This window comes from Nothobranchius furzeri, chromosome 2, assembly GCF_043380555.1.
Source record: "Nothobranchius furzeri strain GRZ-AD chromosome 2, NfurGRZ-RIMD1, whole genome shotgun sequence".
NCBI lineage: Eukaryota > Metazoa > Chordata > Actinopteri > Cyprinodontiformes > Nothobranchiidae > Nothobranchius > Nothobranchius furzeri.
In genome coordinates, this window is record NC_091742.1 from 15,453,557 (window position 1) to 15,466,700 (window position 13,144).

The 13,144-nt window shown below is 46.5% G+C and overlaps 1 protein-coding gene across 3 annotated transcripts in view; it reads right to left on the bottom strand.

Annotated features, from left to right (window-relative positions):
- Positions 1-44: 44 nt before the first annotated feature.
- Positions 45-13,144, bottom strand: part of LOC139062766 (inverted formin-2-like) — a 19,066-nt gene continuing 5,966 nt past the window's right edge. Inside the window, exons 4-24 of one of the 3 annotated variants that reach the window (XM_070544498.1) lie at positions 12,900-13,015; positions 12,280-12,439; positions 10,675-10,708; positions 10,453-10,594; positions 9,901-10,033; positions 8,890-9,747; positions 8,682-8,812; positions 8,536-8,603; positions 8,216-8,318; positions 3,556-3,641; positions 3,359-3,459; positions 2,986-3,056; positions 2,707-2,814; positions 2,545-2,615; positions 2,332-2,452; positions 2,053-2,217; positions 1,899-1,986; positions 1,689-1,823; positions 1,037-1,615; positions 565-695; positions 45-480 (exon numbers count right to left, since the gene is read on the bottom strand). In XM_070544498.1, coding sequence (XP_070400599.1) covers positions 472-480; positions 565-695; positions 1,037-1,615; positions 1,689-1,823; positions 1,899-1,986; positions 2,053-2,217; positions 2,332-2,452; positions 2,545-2,615; positions 2,707-2,814; positions 2,986-3,056; positions 3,359-3,459; positions 3,556-3,641; positions 8,216-8,318; positions 8,536-8,603; positions 8,682-8,812; positions 8,890-9,747; positions 9,901-10,033; positions 10,453-10,594; positions 10,675-10,708; positions 12,280-12,439; positions 12,900-13,015 — 3,410 coding nt within the window. In that variant the 3' untranslated portion in view covers positions 45-471. Of the gene's footprint in view, positions 481-564; positions 696-1,036; positions 1,616-1,688; positions 1,824-1,898; positions 1,987-2,052; positions 2,218-2,331; positions 2,453-2,544; positions 2,616-2,706; positions 2,815-2,985; positions 3,057-3,358; positions 3,460-3,555; positions 3,642-8,215; positions 8,319-8,535; positions 8,604-8,681; positions 8,813-8,889; positions 9,764-9,900; positions 10,034-10,452; positions 10,595-10,674; positions 10,709-12,279; positions 12,440-12,899; positions 13,016-13,144 lie in introns of those variants that run through there. The other 2 variants (XM_070544499.1, XM_070544501.1) reach the window with 2 other exon arrangements.

Below are 13,144 nucleotides of genomic sequence, written 5' to 3' on the forward strand. Positions count from 1 at the left end.
TTTAACTGGTATTTAATAAATTTTGTCATTTCTTGGACAGCTGGTCTCTTCCACCTTTTATTGAGGTTTTTCCCTCAGTCACAAACACTGGCAAAGCAAGGTTTAATTACAAAACATTAAATGTACAAAGTCAGATTATGCCCAAGAGAAGAAACGATGTGAAACATCCACAACTGAACATTTTTACACCCAACTAGTTTCCAGAAAAGATAAAAGTATAAAATAGCCGTTTAGATAAATACAGGTGAATTAACAGATTCAGTCAGGAAGCAGGAAGTGAAAACACAAAGCCCCGCCCACTTCACATCACCGTTCTGTTCAGGTACAAAATCACATCCCACGGACATTTTTTACAGCAAAGACACAAAATGACGGAACTTTTCTTTATCAGGTCAGGGTTTGTTGGGTCACTTTTTATTTTTTCTGTTTTACACCGTTATGCCCTGTTACCATGGAGACGCGTCCTCCTCCTTAGCTCACCTGGAACCACAGAAGAAGAAACAAGAGCTGAAGGTTTAATTAGAAAGAATAATTTCAATACGAACCATAAAGAAATCCTCCCACCTCACTGCAGAACACATCTCGTCTTTTTAGAGCTTCTGCTCCTGAGACAGTCGGTGTTTTCTGCAGGTAAACAGACACGGAGGTGAGAACCTCATAAACATGTTCCAGAACCAGGTGCGTGTTGCTGAGACCTGATTGGTCAGGAGAAAACGATGTCACACATTTGTTCTCTCATTTAAAACTGGATTTTGAGAACACTGAGTCACCAGAGTTAGCAGCCATTATTATCCTATAGGATAATAATGGCTGCTAACTCTCCTAGCTTGTGAGGTTACATTTACAACAACAGCGACAACATCATGTGAAAACTGTTCAACATGAAAACTAGAAATGAAAGCGATTGAAGGTTTGAATCCTATAAAGTAAAAGAAACAGAGCGTGACGCTCTGATCTTTCTTTCTTTCTTTCTTTCTTTCTTTCTTTCTTTCTTACGTCAACAGCTGATCCTAAACTCTGCTCAGGTGTTCCCTACCTGCTGAAGCTGTTCTGGGAGTCTTGGACCATCTCTTTGAACCAGACTCTGGATCTTCATCATCATCTTCCTGCTTTCCTGTGACCTCTGATATGGTGATCTCCTCAAAGCTCAACGCTTCTGTCCTGCGGAGACCGTTAGCACCTTTGTTCTCTGTTGCATCCTCTGAGCTCAGCTGGACTTCCTGTTTGCCTCCAGAACTTCTGATCTCAGAGTCCTGGACCCCCTTCAGGCTCTGGTGTTCCTCAGAGCCAGAACCAGCAGACGTGGAGGGTTTATCTAGGTTCTGGGTCTTGGATGGATCTCCGTCAGGCTCAGCTGACCCCGGTTCTGGTGTTGCTGTGGAGCAGGGGCTTGTGGGGACCTGGAGCTCTTCTGAGAGCTTTTGTTCATCTGTTTTTGAGGAAGGAGCAGCAGAGCTTGGCCCCGCCTCTGAAGCCTTCTCTGATTGGCTGGAAACAGAAGGCTTGGAAGATTGGGTGGTGGGGACTTGGATCTGCTCTGAGGGCTCCTGTGATTGGCTGTAGGCCGTAGAATCCACCTCATCCAGAGCCCTGGACCTCCGGATTACCGAACGTCCTGAAAAACAAAAACAATGGATTCAGAATCAGAACCAGACTCCAGAGAAGCAGAAGTCCACCTCAGTCCTCACCCTGGACCCGGCTGCCAATCCGGCTGCCCCTCCGGCTTCGTGGTCTGGTCTTCCTCAGGTTGTGGCCTTCCCTGATCTCGGCCAGCAGGTTGTCGATGATGCAGCCTTTGTTCTGCGGACTCGCATCCTTCCTGACTGAAATACAAACAGTCAGCATCTGTCTACCAAAACCAGGTGACCCAAGGTTCTATGTAAGGTGGAAGTACTCACTGATCTTCTTGGTACTGGCTCCTTTAAGTTTCTTCTCTTCTTCTAGCCTCATCCTCCTCTTCTCCTGCTCTCTACGACTTTCATTCTCCTGATTAAAAAAAATATGTATGACTGAAAATTCAACCTACCAAACCCCTCAGACCCGCCAGGTTACCTTAATGGCCCGGAGGAAAAGCCCCCTGAAGGTCTTGATGGTGCTGAAGAGATCATCGAGGGAGAAGCTGCTGCTGTCCTCACACAGGTAGTTAGCCAAGTCCCGCCTCCTGTCCTCCACCGATGACATCATCTGCTGCAGCCGCTCACACGCTTGGCGACTCTCCTGACAATAAACCCCAGAAAAGGAAGATAAAAATGAAGGAATAGAATGTTCTGGAAGACAGGTGACATGCAGACCACTAAAGCCTCCCATTGGGGGCGGAGCCTGCTGTTTCACCTGGATGGCAGACCGGTACTGCTCCTTCACGTCCTCAGAGGAGGAGCAAACCTTCTTCTCAGATGCTTTCAGCCTGTTCATCAGAAGGTTTGCTTCAGACGTAATGGACTCCATGTTCACGCTGCAGACAAACATGAGAAACCGAACGGAGAACCTTTGTTTTGTTCTAATTCATGAGGATAGATTTCCAGACCAGCAGAAAGCAGCGTTTACCCAGCAGCCCTTTCACAGATTAGCAGGTCATCAGGCAGGTTCAGCAGGTCTGGGTGGCTCTCCTCCACCACCTGATGGTCAGACATCAAACAGCTGATTAAAGCAGCTGGTGGGTCAGAACCAGAACCAGCAGCCCAAGCAGATCTCTCTCTCTGTGCTTACCTCCAGGATGTGGTGCAGCAGCGTGATTCTGGACTTGTTGGCTTTGGTTTCCGCCAGCTTCAGAAACGTTCCGATCTTAAAACCTTCAGCGTTCCCGGTGTGAGTCCCCTGATGGACAGATCCACATGTCACATGACTACAGAGAAATCAAACCTCTGACCGCCATCAGAGGTGTGTGAGTGTGTTTTCTGTATTTGTGGACCTGGACATTTATGCAATGACCTTTAACCTTAGAAAGCTGTAAAAAAATGTCAGAATAAAAAGAAACATGATTCCTACGTGGTTCAGGAAGTTTCCAACGTTAAGGATGAGTTTGCAGAAACTGGGCAGACGGGTACTCTCCCTCAGACCTGAGAGAGAGAGCGAGAGAGAGAGAGAGAGAGAGAGAGAGAGAGAGAGAGAGAGAGAGAGAGAGAGAGAGAGAGAGAGAGAGAGAGAGAGAGAGAGAGAGAGAGCGCGAGAGAGAGCGCGCGAGAGAGAGAGAGAGAGAGAGAGAGAGAGAGACAGAGACAGAGACAGAGACAGAGAGAGAGAGAGAGAGAGAGAGAGAGAGAGAGAGAGAGAGAGCGAGAGAGAGAGAGAGAGAGAGAGAGAGATGAGCCTCCTGTGTTTACAGTGTGTAGTTTTGTGTGTACTTGTTGCGTTTACTGACTCTGGCAGGCTCCACCCAACAGCTCGGCTTTGGGCGTGAGTGCCTCCAACACGCCGCCGCTCTCCTCACACAGCAGCATACACTCGATTCTCAGCGCGTAGCTAAAAAACACAAAACAAATGTGCAGCAGACAGGTGTGAATCTGTGGTGCGTCTCCATTTTATCAGTGACAGCAACAGGTGGAGCTGTCCTCCCACCTGGGGACATCCAGCAACTGCAGGTAAAACTGGTCTGCGGAAGCCATCTTGTCTCGGTCAGCCTTGTGAGACTTCAGGTTTTCTATCTGAGGATGGACAGGTGAGACAAAAGGTGGTCATGTGATGCTGCTGATGGACAGGTAGAAAAGGAGGGACAAAAAATAACCAGTGATGTCCAGATGATACAATCAGACAGGTTTGATGAGTGGAACCAGTGGAGGACAGGTGTAAGGACTAAAACAGGTGTCCGTCAGGAATACGTCAGATCTGTAACAAGTTAGGAGAGGTGAGGGACCGGTCTGACAGATGTGGAGTAAATCTGGACAGGTGTTAAGTGTAGTGGAAATCCACATTTTATATCCTCAGATGAACTTTGTTTGGATTCACATGAAGGAGAACATAACTATTTTCGCAAAGTGTTTCCTCTCACATTTAGAAGAAGAAAACAAAAAGGGGAATTTGAAACTGGCCCGCAGTTTCAGCATTCTGGTTACCTCCTACGACTCCCTCCCAGGATCGTAAGTTGCACCAGTTTGACTGGCCTCCCTTCTGCGCCAATCAGGAGCAGCAAGAAATATCAGAAACTGGTCTGCCTTGCATCAGCTCTCAAACTAACCCTGTTCTCAAGATAGGGGAAGTCGTAACGCTTCCCTCAATGTCCTCCGGGGAGCTTCATGATTTGAGTCCTTATAAACCTTGCATTCCTGTTTATCTACAATCAAAGAAGGTGTTTAGGTTGTTTACCCTTAAAATAGAAATCAAAGTGTTCCAAGTAAATGTTTAAACTTTATCAGTTACAAACCTAAACTGCTTGTGTTGTGTTTTTTCTTTCATGTTAAACTTTTGCCATTGTGTTTCACCAGTTCAAAACCATGCTAAAAGTGATACAGTCAAGCTTAAGACCTGAAGTTAGTTCTTTTCTGTTTAAAGTAATACTTTTTGAGGCCTTATTTGGAATAACTTTGTAAAAATTGTGAGCACGAATTTCTCATGGTTGGAAGATTGGGTTATTTGAAGGAGCCACAGTGCCATCAAGTGGTTAATGAGTGAAATACATGTGGGTGTGACCAAGAAAGTTTATAAAACCAGAGTTCAGACCTCGTGGTGGCAGGAAAACGAAGAAAGATGCCTTAAGCGAACCTCTGCTGGGCTATTCCACCTGGGCCCAGCAAAAGATAATCGACGCTCATAAACGTTGTTAAGCCATTAGCTCTCAAAAGTTACAGTAAACTCAGAGCTCCGTTTTGTTTCGACGTCCCACGTGAAACCAGAAGTCAGGGTGGTGTGGTCGAGTTCTCGCATTAAGAGTTAAAAGCAATTTGGAACAGTTTGATGATTCGGCTCCACATTTCGAGGCTGCTGAAGTGAAGGAACCTGGAGTCAAGCCACTATGGGAGAGCACCTCCTTCTACACACCACAGACAACGCTGACCTAAGCTGAGGTGCCAAAAAGACCTACAGCCCCTGAAGGCCGCATTCAAGCTTCTGGACCCGGCTGAACCAGCCCGCAGGACACCTCTTTGGCGACGGAAAAAGGTCTGTGTAGCATCTCATCTGGCTGACTTTTATGCTAAGCCCAATTAGTGAATTCAGATTAGTCCATTTCTTTTATGGCGTGTTTTATTTCGATGCCAAATTCACATTTAGCCCTCAAGATCCCCTTCCTTCTTCTGACATACCGAGCCACACACACACACACACACACACACACACACACACACACACACACACACACACACACACACACACACACACACACTCACTTTGTTCTCCTTTCAGAAATTATTCCTAATATTTACTATAATCCTGTGTCACCAAATTTCCACTTTTATTACAGACTAGTTATGTCATAGCACTGCCATAAAGCTTTGGGTTTATTCACTTACGTATTCTCATGCATGAAACAATAAGCAGTGTTTGGTTCTCTTTGTCAATTGTCACAACTGATGTTTGTAATAAACTCACAAAACGTAAATAACGCCTGATCATTGTCTAGCAATTCTCGAGAATAATCGGTGCATTCTGTCAAGAATTCATCCTTTAGATTAATTTGTGGTGTTCACTCTGAGACTGATTACATTGCGAAAATATAGATATTAAACCCAGCGGCCCAGTTCCAAAAACTGGTGGTGCCCCGATTAATTAATATAAGATTACAAACAAGCTAAAGCTACGCCACATTTGAAATATAGATATAAATCTATATTTATCGCTACATAAGTGAGATGTGAAACAGGTGAAGCTGGATTAAGGACAGGTGGGGCAAATGTACAGAAGGTGTTTTCTGGGTGTGATGAAGGTGTGGGACAGATACAGGAAAATTACACATGAAGGTGATGTAGAACAGGTGGATGCCAGATAGGAAAGGGACATGTTTGGAAAATGAATGGACAATTGTACTTAGGAGTTAAACAGGTGGGGGACAAACTAAGAACAGGACTAGCACAGATCTAGTAAAGGTTTTAAAATAGTGGTTTACGGCATGAGACAGCCATTTTTATAGGTGTGGGACAGGTGTGTGACGGTGTTTTACAGGTGTGTGTGATGGTGTTTTACAGGTGTGTGACAGTGTTTTACAGGTGTGCGACAGTGTGTGACTGTGTTTTACAGGTGTGTGACTGTGTTTTACAGGTGTGTGATGTGTTTTACAGTGTTTTACAGGTGTGTGACTGTGTTTTACAGGTGTGTGACGTGTTTTACAGGTGTGTGACGGTGTTTTACAGGTGTGTGATGTGTTTTACAGGTGTGTGACGTGTTTTACAGGTGTGTGACGGTGTTTTACAGGTGTGTGACGGTGTTTTACAGGTGTGTGATGTGTTTTGCAGGTGTGTGATGTGTTTTGCAGGTGTGTGACTGTGTTTTACAGGTGTGTGATGTGTTTTACAGGTGTGTGACAGTGTTTTGCAGGTGTGTGACTGTGTTTTACAAGTGTGTGACGTGTTTTACAGGTGTGTGACATGTTTTACAGATGTGTGATGTGTTTTACAGGTGTGTGACGTGTTTTACAGGTGTGTGACATGTTTTACAGGTGTGTGACATGTTTTACAGGTGTGTAACAGTGTTTTACAGGTGTGTAACAGTGCTTTACAGGTGTGTGACAGTGTTTTGCAGGTGTGTGACAGTGTTTTGCAGGTGTGTGACAGTATTTTACAGGTGTGTGACATGTTTTACAGGTGTGTAACAGTGTTTTACAGGTGTGTGACTGTGTTTTACAGGTGTGTGATGTGTTTTACAGTGTTTTGCAGGTGTGTCACTGTGTTTTACAGGTGTGTGATGTGTTTTACAGGTGTGTGACGTGTTTTACAGGTGTGTGACATGTTTTACAGGTGTGTGACGGTGTTTTACAGGTGTGTGATGTGTTTTACAGGTGTGTGACATGTTTTACAGGTGTGTGACATGTTTTACAGGTGTGTGACGGTGTTTTACAGGTGTGTGATGTGTTTTACAGGTGTGTGATGTGTTTTACAGGGGTGTGACAGTGTTTTGCAGGTGTGTGACGTGTTTTACAGGTGTGTGACGTGTTTTACAGGTGTGTGACGTGTTTTATAGGTGTGTGACGGTGTTTTACAGGTGTGTGATGTGTTTTACAGGTGTGTGACGTGTTTTACAGGTGTGTGACATGTTTTACAGGTGTGTAACAGTGTTTTACAGGTGTGTGACAGTGTTTTGCAGGTGTGTGACAGTGTTTTACAGGTGTGTGACAGTGCTTTGCATGTGTGTGACAGTATTTTACAGGTGTGTGACTTGTTTTACAGGTGTGTAACAGTGTTTTACAGGTGTGTGACGGTGTTTTACAGGTGTGTGATGTGTTTTACAGGTGTGTAACAGTGTTTTACAGTGTTTTACAGATGTGTGACAGTGTTTTACAGGTGTTTGACGGTGTTTTACAGGTGTGTGATGTGTTTTACAGGTGTGTAACAGTGTTTTACAGGTGTGTGATGTGTTTTACAGGTGTGTAACAGTGTTTTACAGTGTCTTACAGGTGTGTAACAGTGTTTTACAGTATTTTACAGGTGTGTGACGGTGTTTTACAGGTGTGTAACAGTGTTTTACAGTGTTTTACAGGTGTGTGACAGTGTTTTACAGGTGTGTGATGTGTTTTACATGTGTGTAACAGTGTTTTACAGGTGTGTAACAGTGTTTTACAGTGTTTTACAGGTGTGTGACAGCGTTTTACAGGTGTGTGACAGTGTTTTACAGGTGTGTAACAGTGTTTTACAGTGTTTTACAGGTGTGTGATGTGTTTTACAGGTGTGTGACAGTGTTTTACAGGTGTGTAATAGTATTTTACAGGCATGTAACAGTACTTTACAGGTGTGTGACAGTGTTGTACAGGTGTGTGACATAACAGTTGTTGTACAGGTGTGCAACATAACAGGTGTTGTACAGGTGTACAACATAACAGTTGTTGTACAGGTGTGCAACATAACAGGTGTTGTACAGGTGTGCGACATAACAGGTGTTGTACAGGTGTGCGACATAACAGGTGTTGTACAGGTGTGCGACATAACAGGTGTTGTACAGGTGTGCGACATAACAGGTGTTGTACAGGTGTGTGACATAACAGGTGTTGTACAGGTGTGTGACATAACAGGTGTTGTACAGGTGTGTGACATAACAGGTGTTGTACAGGTATGTGACAGCCTCTTTGTGATCTGACCTCATGTTTCTCGGGAAGCAGTTTGATCAGCTGTTTTAGGGATTCCACATCAAACTTGGACCGGTCTCCTTTCTGGATCAGAGACACAAACTCCTCGTGGGAACTTCAGACGAGACATGAAACAAGTGTGACGTGGGTGAAGTGTGAATGTGTTTGTTACTAGAGACAGACACAGTTTGAACAAAGAAATCTAACTGTTAGAAGAATGAAAGGTGATGACCAGCTCAAACCACTACAGGAAGACGGGGACAAGAAAAGGACAGGTATACTCAAACCAAGATGGAAGAGACAGGCAAGACAGGTGTCATGGTTCTGCTCACCATCTGAAGTGCTTCAGGAAGATATTGAGATTCAGACTTTTCTTTGCATCAATGAAGGAAATCTGTAACTATAGAAACGAGATAGTAATGAGACAGCAGGTGGACAAGAGAAGACATGAAAGGCTGGAAGGGTAACGGGTCGGCACCTCTTTAGTCTCGGTTTTGGTTCCGGTTGAGGGTTTTGTTTCTGTCTGAGGGAGACAGAAAAGCTGCTCGATGCTGCTGTAGTCTGGCTCCACCGTTTCAGAGGACGTTGACGTCCATAAAGACTGATGATCTGCAGATAGAAGGAGACCTGGTCCTGGTCCGGTCCAACACCAGACACAACACGTGGTCAAACTCCTGAACACTCACCTGTCACAACTCTGGTCGGCAGTTTCTGCCAGTTCAACTTCTTCATTCTGAGGGTCGGGCAGGGGGTGGGGCTTGTGAACTCTGCTGGGCTGTAGAAGGTATTTGTAGCCTTCTGGGGTGTTATGACGTCACCGGGAGGAGATGGAGCTCCCATGCCAGGTAAGGGAGGAGGAGGAGGTGGAGCTCCCATGCCAGGTAAGGGAGGAGGAGGAGGTGGAGCTCCCATGCCAGGTAAGGGAGGAGGAGGGGGCGGAGCTCCCATGCCAGGTAAGGGAGGAGGAGGGGGCGGAGCTCCCATGCCAGGTAAGGGAGGAGGAGGGGGCGGAGCTCCCATGCCAGGTAAGGGAGGAGGAGGGGGCGGAGCTCCCATGCCAGGTAAGGGAGGAGGAGGGGGCGGAGCTCCCATGCCAGGTAAGGGAGGAGGAGGGGGCGGAGCTCCCATGCCAGGTAAGGGAGGAGGAGGGGGCGGAGCTCCCATGCCAGGTAAGGGAGGAGGAGGGGGCGGAGCTCGCATGCCAGGTAAGGGAGGAGGAGGAGGTGGAGCTCCCATGCCAGGTAAGGGAGGAGGAGGGGGCGGAGCTCGCATGCCAGGTAAGGGAGGAGGAGGGGGCGGAGCTCCCATGCTGGGTAAAGGAGGAGGAGGAGGTGGAGCTCCCATGCTGGGTAAAGGAGGAGTGGGAGCTTGTGTGGGTGCTGTAGCAGCTAGAGTTGCGATACCATTTTTAAGCTGCTCTGATTGGCCAGGTGGATAATCTTGGAGGCGGGTCTGTACCCCCCTGTCAACGGTTCTGATCCTTTGATTAGAGGAGAGAGGCTTTGGGGGGAGGAGTCTATCCAGAAGTGAGTCTTCAGATTCGGCTGTAAGACACACGAACTGAATAAACAAGCTTTAGCTCACTGAGTCGCTGGTAGACAGTGAGAAGTCTTTGTTAAACAAACAGAAGCAGAACCTGATCTGATGACCTGACCTTTGACCTACCATAAACTGTCAAAATCTCCGTTTAGACTTACGGTCCTGGGCCAGCAGGGTGGCTCGATCCGTCAGCATCTCCAGAACCAACCAGACGTCAGCTCTGTGTGGATCCAGCATCAGCAGGCCCTGAAGGATGGACAACAGCTGGACAGAAGAGGGACTGCTGGACACCTGGACACAGGAGGTATGGAGAACAGACACACAGTTCTAGAGAAGTCTCGGACACACCACGCAGTGTGGACAAACAGCACGCTGTCATCAACTACAACCCGACAACCGATGAGCACCTGGTGAAAGACCTGGGCAGCCTGAACGGGGTAGGAACAGATACACACACACACACACGCGCACACACACACACACACACACACACACACACACCTGCAAACATACTTAATAACAACAAAGAAACTTTATGTTAGATATGATAATTGAACTGAACTTTAATCCTCGTTCTGGATCTTCAAAATGTCCGCGTAGAGGTTCAGATCAGACTCACCAGAGTATGTTTAAAGGTTTGATCATTTAGCCATGGAGCCGTGTTTCTATAAGGAGCACAGAGCTTCTGGAGGAGGAGGAGGAGGAGCTACCTTGGTGAAGAGTGAAGAGAACACCTCCTGGTGGTTGCTCATATCGATCCCTCCATAGAGTTGCTCCATGTCCTCGTCATCTTCAGCCATCGAGTCCTCAAACATGTCACACTGGATGTTCAGTTGCTCGTCGTCGGTCTCCCTGGAGACAGAGACAGGGACATCACCGCCTGACGGCATCATAATGATGGATTATCAAAGATCTGAGGATGAAGTCCACACCTGAGTTTGGGCAGAAGATCCAGCAGCTGCAGCCCTGAAACAACCAAGTTTCTGAGTTTTATCTGATTCTGGTTTTCAGTTCAATTCTTGAAGCATAAAAAGTTTCATTTCTTCACCAAAGAGACAAAAGATGAGCAGAAACTATTAAATCAACAGATCGTCACAATCATGTTTATAGATTTCATCTATAAAAAAGCCAAAGACTTGGTTGGATGAACACGAGACGACGTGCTCGGCCCGTAAGCAGAAGGTTGCAGGTTCGAGTCCCGCTCAGTCGTTGCTGCTGGTGTTCGGTGGCGTCTGTACGTCCCAGGGCAGCTGTGGCTATGGTGTAGCTCATCACCACCAGTGTGTGAATGGGTGAATGACTGATTGTGTTGTAAAGCACCTTGGGGGGTTCCAGGACTAGAAGGCGCTACATTAAATACAGGCCATGACCGTTAGCCGTGGAAACATGTGTAACTGATCTGATCTATAATTCCTCCACCTGCTCAGCTCCGTTTTCATGAAGACCTGGAGAACTTTCACCCATTCACAAATGTGACGGGGAGTCACTGAACAGGTGATGCAAGACCTGAACACGTCCTGTTCCCACCCCCTTTAAATCCCTGGCTATCCCTGCAGACGGAGCTCCAGCTGTGGAGGTGTCTGGACCTGCTCCACATCTGGCTTCGAGGTCAAAGTAGCCCTGCTTTTACTGATGTTAGCTGCCATAAAGAGCTCCTTACGTCCTGAAACTGAGTTTTAAATGTTCAGATGCTTCAGAAATCATCCAAGTTGGTTTTGTTTGAGACTAAAAACCTGCTGCAGTTGTTTTCCTGATAAAACGAGTGTTGGAATAAACTGTTACTGTTTGTTTCTGTCAGATAATCAGTGATAATAAATGTATAGTAATAAAAACACTTGTACGACCCGTAGTCACCACAGTTAACACCACAGTCAACACAGAAGCCCCACAATGTCATCACTTTACCCCATGACGTCTTCACGATGTCATCACTTTACCCAATGATGTCATTACTTTACCCAATGATGTCATCACTTTACCCCACAATGTCATCACTTTACCCCATGATGTCTTCACGATGTCATCACTTTACCCAATGATGTCATCACTTTACCCAATGATGTCATCACTTTACCCCATGATGTCTTCATGATGTCATCACTTTACTGCATGATGTCATCACTTTACCCAATGATGTCATCACTTTACCCAATGATGTCATCACTTTACCCAATGATGTCATCACTTTACCCCATGATGACAGATTAACAACCTGAAACAAATCACTGGAAACAAACTCAACCACAACCAGGAGGTCCTGTTAAATCTGCAAAAAATAGACCCAGAGGCCCTCACTGCACCCAGACTGGTACTGCTGTGTGTGTGTGTGTGTGTGTGTGTGTGTGTGTGTGTGTGTGTGTGCGTGCGTGCGTGCGTGCGTGCGTGCGTGTGCATGTCTGCATGTGTGCGTGTGTGCAAGTGCATACGCATGTGTGTGTGCGCATGTGTGTGTGCACGTGTGCACGTGCATGTGAGTGAGTGTGTGCACACGAGTGTGTGTGCACGCACGCGTGCGTGTGTGTGTGTTTTAGTCCTACCGATGAACTCCTGGCGGAGTCGGACTCTCCTCCGCAGCTCCTCCTGTCCCAGGATCAGAACGTTGATCAGGCCCATCAGAGTCACCAGATACGGAATGTTATCGGTGCCGTGGAGCTCGTTCATGATCACGCTGAACCGGTACTGCTGCTTCTTCATACTCTGGACACACACACGCGTACGCACACACACATTTGACTTATACTGCGTACATCACCCACATGTTTTGGTTTCTGATGTGGGTTTGAGATGGGTCAGAACACGCCTTGGGAAGCCAAAACATTCCATTTTATCTCTGACGTCACAGATTAGCTGACGAAATGGAATGAAGACTGATAAAGTTTATCTGACATTCTCCTCCTGCCTCGCCTTTTGTTCTAATATCTGAATCCTCGTGAACATTCTGCCGTTTTAAACGGTTGCTTCAGCTTCATCATGAACATCCCCTGATCCAGGACGTCAAATTTATTAAGGATTTTTATAAAGTGGGAACTCTGATTTTCCAATTAGTCACTGAAAACAGAATCAGAACCAGAATCTCTGATGAAATCTCAAACATCTGTGAAACGAAGCTCAGAGGTCAGAGAAGAGTTTACAGGACTGGATGAAGGTGGAGGAGAACCTTGTAGTTTTCGAAGGCATCCAGGGTCAGCCGACACCCCTGAGGGTCAAAGAGCGCCAGTGCCGCCAACAGCTCGAACACCTGCATCTTCACCATCACGTTGGACGTATCCAGAGCTGTGGGAGGACAGGGGCAGGAAGTCAGAAGTGACAAAACCAACAGCTGAGCTGCAGTGGAGCTACCGCCACCGCGTTCTACTGCAGCTGGAACGAACGCATGCCTTCCAGGAAGTTCTGATTTCCTCT